This window comes from Osmerus eperlanus, chromosome 16 (genome assembly GCF_963692335.1).
Source record: "Osmerus eperlanus chromosome 16, fOsmEpe2.1, whole genome shotgun sequence".
NCBI classification, from domain to species: domain Eukaryota; kingdom Metazoa; phylum Chordata; class Actinopteri; order Osmeriformes; family Osmeridae; genus Osmerus; species Osmerus eperlanus.
Genome location: NC_085033.1, coordinates 14,587,261 through 14,596,605, shown reverse-complemented (window position 1 = coordinate 14,596,605; position 9,345 = coordinate 14,587,261). Strand labels below are relative to the sequence as shown.

The 9,345-nt window shown below is 50.2% G+C and overlaps 2 protein-coding genes across 5 annotated transcripts in view; one reads left to right on the top strand and one right to left on the bottom strand.

Moving 5' to 3' along the window:
* The first annotated feature begins 50 nt into the window (after window positions 1-50).
* prkab2 (protein kinase, AMP-activated, beta 2 non-catalytic subunit) lies at window positions 51-4,983 on the top strand. 3 transcript variants are annotated; one of them, XM_062480589.1, is made up of 9 exons: window positions 51-172; window positions 1,133-1,342; window positions 1,991-2,148; window positions 2,289-2,382; window positions 3,043-3,154; window positions 3,285-3,418; window positions 3,532-3,600; window positions 3,711-3,816; window positions 3,873-4,981. In XM_062480589.1, exons 2-8 carry the CDS (start codon window positions 1,187-1,189, stop codon window positions 3,786-3,788), a joined length of 801 nt encoding a protein of 266 aa, XP_062336573.1. In that variant the 5' UTR covers window positions 51-172; window positions 1,133-1,186; the 3' UTR covers window positions 3,789-3,816; window positions 3,873-4,981. The 3 variants fall into 3 exon arrangements, with proteins under 3 accessions (XP_062336573.1, XP_062336574.1, XP_062336572.1); XM_062480590.1 differs by having other exon boundaries at window positions 76-169; window positions 3,873-4,983; XM_062480588.1 differs by lacking the exon at window positions 51-172 and adding an exon at window positions 314-567 and having other exon boundaries at window positions 3,873-4,983.
* Window positions 4,984-5,035: 52 nt separating this feature from the next.
* Window positions 5,036-9,345, bottom strand: part of wu:fj49a02 (uncharacterized) — a 6,739-nt gene continuing 2,429 nt past the window's right edge. Inside the window, exons 3-4 of one of the 2 annotated variants that reach the window (XM_062480592.1) lie at window positions 9,326-9,345; window positions 5,036-8,302 (exon numbers count right to left, since the gene is read on the bottom strand). The exon at window positions 9,326-9,345 is cut by the window's right edge and continues 32 nt beyond it. In XM_062480592.1, the coding sequence (XP_062336576.1) occupies window positions 8,166-8,302; window positions 9,326-9,345 (157 nt within the window). In that variant the 3' untranslated portion in view covers window positions 5,036-8,165. The remainder of the gene's footprint in view (window positions 8,303-9,325) is intronic. The other variant, XM_062480593.1, reaches the window with a different exon arrangement.

The window sequence follows — 9,345 nt, the reverse complement described above, 5'->3', positions numbered from 1 at the left end:
CAGTTCCTTTAAAACAAGTTGACCGTTAACTTTTCGGATTTCACAATGCGCGAATGAAATGTCCTAACGGGGGTTCCGTAGTCGGCGATTAGCACAGAGGAAAAATGTTGATGTTGACAAAGTTGGCTAGAAGGACTCTGACTTAAAGATAAACAAGACATAATTTTAGGTGGTGAGTAGTTGTAATTTTAAAACGGTTGAGGTTAGAACGCAATTTATTATGTTCATCGTAAATGTCACCCGCTGGAATTCAACACTCCCAAGTATAGCTCGAGAGCTGTCTAAAAATATTCCCAGTACTACTAAATTGGCCAGGGCAACTGCACTCGAGTACGTGAAGCGGAGAGAGTACACTAAGGACAGACATGTAGGCTAAGCCTTCTAAGCGTTATACAGAACCTCAGTCGTTATCTACGAGTATATATTACGCTACTTTTGGCTAGATTGCTGCATCACTGTTGGCACATCCAAGGAATTGATTGTTGCAGTTCGTAGCTAGTCAGAAATCTACGTCGCATTAATTGACCGTCGTGTGGGCGTTGGTACTTTGTGGTAAATGTATCAAAGGTAAGCCAGTGAAAGCAGATGCAAGCTGTGAACTTCAATCACACTAGCTAGTTAGCTAACTGTTCTGTTGCACCTGGCAAGCTAGTAGTGGTTGTGGCTAACTCGAGATCGGCATTACAGCACGCGCAACTCAACCGAGTACATTTAAGGCTATTCTTAACGCAGACTAGTTAGCGAACTGATGATGCGTCTCTGCTGTTGTACTTCTCCCTGCTTAATCAGAAATAGCAAGAGTTCATCATATGTCACACTCAAAGCATTAAATGAATGCTTCTCTGTTGTGTAATGGCCTGATAATGAAGGTCTATATCCGCCTTTCTCAACCCTGGTCCAGGGAAACATCTAAAACATGCAGGGCAGGGGTCTGTATGAAATTATCAACCTAGTCTGAGGTTAAAGTTAATGTCATCATATTTTGCGAGTCTGCTTCAGAATATTGGTGATCGAGAGATTCCAAATGCCAAGACCCATCTCGAATGAGACAGCCCAGATCTCGTCAGATCGCCTGTGGGGAAAGTTACTTATTTCCTCCACAAAATAATCACCCTTTACCCTGACCTTGCAGTTGTGGTTCCTGTCAGCTTGGAGTGGCCCAGGTTGGACACTAGAGTGAGGCATCATGGGTAACACCAGCGACCGTATGTCCGGCGATCGCCATGGCTCCAAGGCCCATCGCTCAGACAGTGGAGGCAGCCACAAGGACCACGAGCCCAGCAAGCTGGTGGACAGCACCGACGACCCCAACATCTTCAACACACACGGGCCAGAGTCTAAGGTTGGTAGACCCGGGACTGTCCTCCCCGGACTGTCCTCCCCGGACTGTCCTCCCCGGACTGTCCTCCCCGGACTGTCCTCCCCGGACTGTCCTCCCCGGACTGTCCTCCCCGGACTGTCCTCCCCGGACTGTCCTCCCCGGACTGTCCTCCCCGGACTGTCCTCCCCGGACTGTCCTCCCCGGACTGTCCTCCCCGGACTGTCCTCCCCGGACTGTCCTCCCCGGACTGTCCTCCCCGGACTGTCCTCCCCAGCCCCTGAGAGGCTCCGTCCTCCTAGTTTACCTTCCGTCCCCAGTAGATTCAGACCTGATTAACCTGCTCCTGTTATGAAAATCAGGTGCTCCAGATAACATTCACAGTACAGGCAGTTTCCCCCAAGGAGGGTGGTTAAAATGACCCACCTACAATTGATCCATTTAGCTTTCATCCGAAGAAACGTAAAAAAGATGAGGGTCGGGAACGAAATGTACAGATGCCCAGCCCCTTCTGGGCCCCCTCTGGGCCCCCCATGGTGAATATGGGGGGGGTCTCAATAGTCTTTGGCGTGTGTCACCCTGGTGGAGGTGGGGGGCATCTCAATAGTCTTCGGCGTGTGCTCTGACCTGCCCTCTGACCTGCCCTCTGACCTGTCCTCTCTGTGCCCTCAGACGCTGGGAGAGAAGGAGTTCACCCCGGACCTGGACAACCTGGTGAAGACCAGCCCGCAGGCTCGGCCCACAGTGATCCGCTGGGCCGGGGGGGGGAAGGAGGTCTACATCGCAGGGTCCTTCAACAGCTGGAACACCAAGATCCCCCTCAACAAGAGGTACAGGCCGGTGACCCTCGAGCTCAGGGGCCTTCAACCCTGGTCCTCGGGGACCCCCTGTCCTGCATGTTCTAGATGTTTCCCTGCTCCAACACACCTGATTCTGCTGTTGTCCCTCCTGTCTGTCTGTTTGTCTGTAGCCATAACGACTTTGTGGCGATCCTGGACCTCCCAGAGGGAGAGCACCAGTACAAGTTCTTTGTGGACGGCCAGTGGATCCACGACCCCTCAGAGGTGAGCCCTGCCACCGCTCACGAGGGCCCAGCGCCCTGGAAACATCCTGGGGAGGATCAGCCGAGGCAGGAAACATGGTGCTGGTGTTTTAGAACTACAGACTTTATGAACCTTCTTCTCTCTCTTCCCTTCTCTCTTTCTCGCACGCTCCCTGTACCTTTCTCCCCCCCCTCTCTCCCTCTCCATCCCCCCCCCCTCTCTCCCTCTCCACCCCCCCTCTCTCTCCCTCTCCACCCCCCCCCCCTCTCTCCCTCTCCACCCCCCCTCTCTCTCCCTCTCCATCCCCCCCCCCTCTCTCCCTCTCCACCCCCCCCCTCTCTCCCTCTCCACCCCCCCCCTCTCTCCCTCTCCACCCCCCCCCCCTCTCTCCCTCTCCACCCCCCCCCTCTCTCCCTCTCCACCCCCCCGTCTCTCCCTCTCCATCCCCCCCTCTCTCCCTCTCCACCCCCCCCGTCTCTCCCTCTCCATCCCCCCCTCTCTCCCTCTCCACCCCCCCCGTCTCTCCCTCTCCACCCCCCCCCCTCTCTCCCTCTCCATCCCCCCCCTCTCTCCCTCTCCATCCCCCCCCCTCTCTCCCTCTCCACACCCCCCCCCCCTCTCTCCCTCTCCATCCCCCCCCCTCTCTCCCTCTCCACCCCCCGCCCCTCTCCTTCTCTCCAGCCTGTGGTGACCAGTCAGCTGGGAACCATAAACAACCTGATCCAGGTGAAGAAGTCTGACTTTGAGGTGTTTGATGCTCTGCAAGTGGACTCTCTGGAATGTTCCGAAACAGGTAGGGCCTAGGATGTTGGCACTGATGAATCACCAGCAGAACGGGACTTGCAATCATGATTGTTTATGGTTGATGGTCTAGACCTGCTGGCGGGTGGTGAAACGTGTGTGTGTGTGTGTGTGTGCCTCAGATCTCTCCAGCTCCCCTCCAGGTCTGTACGGACAGGAACAGTACATGTTCAAACCTGAGGAGCGCTTCAAGGCCCCGCCCATCCTCCCCCCGCACCTGCTGCAGGTCATCCTCAACAAGGACACCAACATATCGGTCAGTCTCTATTAATTCCTCCTTCTCTATCGCTCTGACTCTCTATACCCCTCTTGCCTCCCTCTCTCTCTCTGGGTGTTGTGTAACATGTCTTCTGTTCTCTGTGTCTCCAGTGTGATCCTGCTCTTCTGCCTGAACCAAACCATGTGATGCTCAACCACCTGTATGCTCTCTCTATCAAGGTAGGCACACACACACACAATCACACTCTCTTTTTTGTCACGTCTCCTTTCTCTCTCTGACTCTCTCCTCCCTCCCTGTCTCTACCTTCCTTCCCCTCTCTCTCCTCCAGGATGGAGTGATGGTTCTCAGTGCGACTCACAGATACAAGAAGAAATACGTCACGTCGCTGCTTTACAAGCCCATCTAAACCATGCACTGACCCGTAACACACACACACTCTGCCTGTGTGTGTGTGTGCTGTACTGTAAAGCACAGTACAGCACACACACACTCTGCCTGCGTGTGTGTGTGCTGTACTGTGCTTTACAGTACAGCACTCTCCTGCTCCCATGGTTAGGGTTGTCATGTCTAGCTGAGGTTCATTTGAAATTCTTTAAATTGTATTTTTGGATTTTAATAATAACCAATATGGGAACAATATCCCATAATGCCTAGCCCCCCTCTCCCAGCCCCCCTCTCCCAGCCCCCCTCTCCCAGCCCCCCTCTCCCAGCCCCCCTCTCCCAGCCCCCCTCTCCCAGCCCCCCTCTCCCAGCAGCCCTCTCCACCTTCCGAAAGCAACCCAAGCTCTTAACTATGCAGAAGTAACTGCCCCCAAACTGCTGCAGCTCTCTGCTGGACCAGGTCACCTGCATGTTTGTGTTTCTTTTTCTTTAGGTTTGTTGATTTACTGAATAGGAATGTATCCCGTCTGCTAGCCTGTGTGTCTGTATGCATACCGGGGCTTGAACACTTGAAGAATTGTTGCACAAGTGTTTGACTGTGACGGATGTGTTTCACTAGTGTGGTCTCCTGTGTGTTCACACCCAAAACTTGTATTTATTCAGCTAAATCAAAGGGCCTGTTACTGTTGATTCACATTAGCATTTAAATAAGTGATGCATATTATGTTAAATTCTGTGTCTGTATTTTAATCACGCATGTATTTACCATAGGAAATGTCATTCTGTGCAGTGACAGTCCAGTTCTAGGCCTCACTGTGTGGTTGGTGTAGATCTATAGTGCTCCACTCAATGAGACGCCTTCATACCAAAGGATGTGAGGAGGAAACGTAATACTGCAAACACTTCATGTAGCTTAACAGATGAGCGCGAGGAAAGACTCGCGAACGGAAGCAATATTCCTGCTGAGGGCAATCAAGTAATTTTTATGTTACTTTAGTTGGCTAAGCGAAAAAAAAAAAAAAAAAAAAACTGTAACACTGTTTTGTAAAAAAGCTTTGCAGTATTACTGTGTACTGTAAGTATGCCAATGAAGAGCGGTTGTTTCACTTGGATGCAAATAAAAAAATAAAAAGAGACGATTATGAATCGTTTGTGTGACATCATTAGTGTTAATTGAGATGTCCACATAATGATAGCAAATAGAAGAAAAACCATCCTAAAAAGCGCTCATTCTTCTGTGTTTGCTTTGTCATAGTCAATGCACATGTGAAACATATTTTGAAGATTTTTATTTCATAGTTTTGAACCCCAAAAGCCGTTGTTGATTATACCGTGCCAACACAACACACGTATTGGCCATCAATCGTCTGACACGTGCTCCACACTGGAACCCTGCATCGGCATTCTAGTTCAGTCTTAACTCTTCATCATCATCCTACAGAATCTCATAAAACAAGCTGCACTTTATCACATCTGCATTCTGCCTCTGATACTATATACAAATACACGCCAGGACTAACTATACACAGCTTCATATTACTGTGGCTCCAAGCAACACTTTTTAAAAAGGCATTGTTTACGCTCAGGGTAACTCCGTCTGACCCGATCTCAAGCACGATCCGGATAATCAATGGATTCAGCTTCTGCTTTGGTACCACGATACTTTTTCTTGAAATTATTTTCAATTATCGCATAGAAAATAACTAAACCGTATTGGATTTTAGAGGATTTATAATCAAATGTTTGGCCATTTCCACGAGGAATTTTTAACTGAGTAGAGCGCAAACAAGACCTTGCTGGCAACTACCGCCATTCTGTAGTATAGGCTATCGAAGTGAACAGCAAGCACGAGTGACTTCAAGGCCATTTCTACCGGGCAAACCTCAGGGGCTACCCCCTAAGCGAAGTTTAAAGGCAAGCGAAGCAGCAATATTTGAGTTTATAAGTGGGCATAACAATTAAATTCTGTGCTCGTCTGTGTCACTCCTAATTTAAAGGCATGTATTTTTGAATTCGTGACAGATGAGACCTAATTTAAAAACTGGCTTCAGCATTAACAACACAATGGATGATAACATATATAGCAGAAACATATGCACTCAAATAAGCGAAAGAAATATCTTAATATGATGTTTGACATCAAAATAATGGAGATATGTAATGCATAGCTATTGCACAGCTACCCAGGTATTCAACTTTGCATACAGCAAAGGTTTGAAAATATGATTATCCGCACACACACAAAAAAACACAATACAGTCAAATGCGTGTAGCCTAATATACAGCATAAAAGTGGCGTTTTATACAGTACGGGACAGTCATCACACCAGGGGCTAAGAATACCTTGTGAAATCATCACTAATCGCCAATTCTTGAACGTTGGTCCCACCAGTAGCCTGCCAAAGTTTGTAACAACTAGTTTACGTTTCCAATAACGTTTATTGCCAATACCATGGGGAAATAAACCCCCGAAAACCAAACGAAATACTTTTCAGAATTTACTCACTATTGAATCTCCTTACATTTTAGAATGTGGAATTCAGATCCATATTTTTGGTCCGATGATCATCAAAATCTGCTCATTAAGAGCAAACGTCTAACATAAACTGAACTGTCTAACGGTTACCGTCTATGGTCCTACTGGCTTTAGGCCAGCAGCCAATTACACGTCGCCATCACGATGTCACAGATGGTCTCGGTTGCCAGGGTGACGGTGACAGCGATGCCCCGTCACCACCAGGCGGGTCATTTGCATGGATAGCGCAAAACGGGCGAAACGAGAAGAGTTCAAAGTTAAGACTTTGGCAAGTATTGGTGATCCCTTGTTCCGCGAACTAAAAAGAAAAACTTTTAAATCCTCCTTTTGATCAGTCTTCTCATGCATCAACACTGCAGAAAAAAACAACTACATTTCGTTTCAGTCAGTAGTACTAGATTAAAGAGTAGGCTAGCATAATATTGCACTGACGGTCTTTTAGCCTTGTAAGTAAATAATTCAGTTCCAGTGTCTCAGGCGAAAAACAAAAGCTGGTGCACTATGATCATTCCATAAAACGAGGTCATGACCTCATTATTGCACATGCTCAACGGACCACTCCTATTAGGAAGTGTGAAAACGTGTGTTCGGACCAGTTCCATTTCAACCCCCTGCACCCCTTACCTAGCTTGTGATCCCAGACCCTTCAGTGCCTGAAGAAACTGGACAGGTGAAAACAAAATGGTGGCAACTCCATCCAACCAATCAGAGGGCTAGATGGAGCCATGAGCCCTTGGGTTCCACCAATCCAGTCCTCTCAGAACAAGGGGCCCAAATAAATAAGGAACCGGGAGAGGAGGGGCCAGGGACAGAAATGGAACCGGCCCAAGGTTCTGCTAGCCAGGGCTGAGAGACGGTTCTCCACGAGCTGTCTCCATGAGAACCACAAGGAGCAGGCAGGAGTTCGTCCTCACACATTCCTCCACTGTCTGCTGGGACTCTGGATGTCTCTGTGTTTGCATTGGACTCGCAAAACAAAAGGTATTTGTTCGAGATGTGCCACAAGGAGTAAAACTTGCATTTCTGTGGCAGTCAAAGTTCAACAGGGTTTTTACTTTTCTCCCCAAGAGATCGATGTGTGTGTGTGTGTAGGGGGGGGGGGGGAGGGATAGGAGGGGATACAGGTGCAGTATGAAATACGTGTCTGTTTGACTACAATTCCTTTCACAGGCCGTGAGTTGACATGCATGAACACTTAAACCTTCCTCTCAGGCTGTCTGGCTGTGGGTAAAGGCTCCTCTTACAAGCTGATCCAGGGTCAGGCTCTGCTGCCCGCTCCCATCCACAGCACCAGGCCAGGCGTGACGACAGCTGGCCTCAGACCAGCACGTAGGAACAACCTTTACCTTCTCCATCTGCTCCAGCCTGGAGGACACACATCGCTATGACCACCAGAGACACGTTACCGACGCAACCCTCATCTGTTTGCTCAGCGATCGCCATGGGGATGGGAATACGCTGTACCAATCACAGACACCAAAGCTGCAGCTGGGGGAGGGGAGGGAGGGAGTAAGGGAGATTGGATGGTACTTGTAAGGGGTAAGGTTCAGGGCCTGTATTGCCAGCAGGAGAGAGATGGAGAGAAGTAGGAAGACAGAGTGAGGTTGAGGAGAGTCAGGAGGAGAGGAGGTGGGGGAGAGGAGGTGGGAGAGAGGAGGTGGGGGAGAGGAGGTGGGGGGGGCAGGTAAGGCGACAGATGTGTATCCGTAAAGGGGGGGGGCAGGAAGTCTAAGGATTGGCAGTGGGTAGAGTAGGTAAGGCAGGTGTGTGTGTGGGGGGTTTCGTGTAGGGTAAAAGAGTGTGGAGTCTTGGCTGTCTTGGTGCAGAGGTCAAAGTTCAGAGGTCGTAGTGTTGAGGCTGGTTCTCTTAACAGGTCACGGCCTCGAGCAGGCATTGGCTACCGCGCTTCCTCCCCGTCGCCACGGCAACCTCAGGGGCGTTGCCAAGCTTCAGGAAACCCCAATGAGTAGGCCGCTCCCGAGAAGCACTTCCTGGTTCCTCAACTGAGAGAGGGAGAGGAGAAGAGGAGTCATCCACTGTTTCTTTGTTGTTACTTGGTAGGCCCACACGGTAGTAGAGGTGAAAGCACGGCCAAAATGTTAGTGAGATGAAAATGGACACATGATCATACTGCAAACAGCAATTCAGGCTACGCATTTTTCTCCTGCTCAAAATACCCCCCCCCCCCACACACACACACACCTGCTGTTTGTTTGTGTCGCTGGGTGAAGTGTGTGTGTGTTCATGACATGATGCAGTCAACTGCAAGGCCGTTGAATGATAGGGCTGTTTCCAGGCTTACAGACTGTTTCTGAACCCTGTCCTAGAGGAATCTGCTTGCGAGGCCGCTGGAATGACGGCACACACACACAGAATGGAAACTAGGCCGTAGGCATGCTAAGTGTGTGAGGCTCCAGTGGTAGGAACAGTCCAGGGCCTTGTGGCCTCACTGTGTCCTGGTATTCTAACATGGTGTGAGGGTTTTTTCTAGGTAAACACAGTTATATCTGGACTCGGTTTATTAGGTGAACAAACAGTTATATTTGGACTCCATGGCGATAGTGACTAGGCGGATGGTGAAGCAGTGATGTCACAGCATGTCCCAAACAGGCAGAACCCCAGCCCTGGCAGAACCCCAGCCCTGGTAGAACCTGCCCCTGGTAGAACCTGCCCCTGGCAGAACCCCAGCCCTGGTTGAACCTGCCCCTGGTTCTGGTTCCGGCTCCGAACTTCTCCACTATCCCAAACCCCAAAGAGGATAGGTTAATAGTGTCGGACACCTACCAGTGTCGAGAGATTATTGAAACATCCCTGCCAATAAGTACCAGCAGAGCAGTTGGTCTGCATATAGGGGGGTCAAGAGCCAGGGGTTAGGGGTCAGAACCAGGACCAGGGCCAGAAAGAGGGCCCAGGACCAGGGCCCAGGACCAGGGGCCAGGACCAGGACAGGGGTCAGAACCAGGACCAGGGGCCAGGACCAGGGGCCAGGACCAGGGGTCAGAACCAGGGGCCAGGACACGGCTGACTGTTACCAGTATAGGGGGAG

Excerpts from the sequence above, each read along its gene's own strand:
- prkab2 (XM_062480590.1), top strand. The coding sequence starts at position 1,187 with ATGGGTAACACCAGCGACCGTATGTCCGGCGATCGCCATGGCTCCAAG. Across the intron at positions 1,343-1,990 it reads CACACGGGCCAGAGTCTAAG|ACGCTGGGAGAGAAGGAGTT; the intron begins GTTGGTAGACCC and ends CTGTGCCCTCAG. Across the intron at positions 3,601-3,710 it reads TGTATGCTCTCTCTATCAAG|GATGGAGTGATGGTTCTCAG; the intron begins GTAGGCACACAC and ends TCTCTCCTCCAG.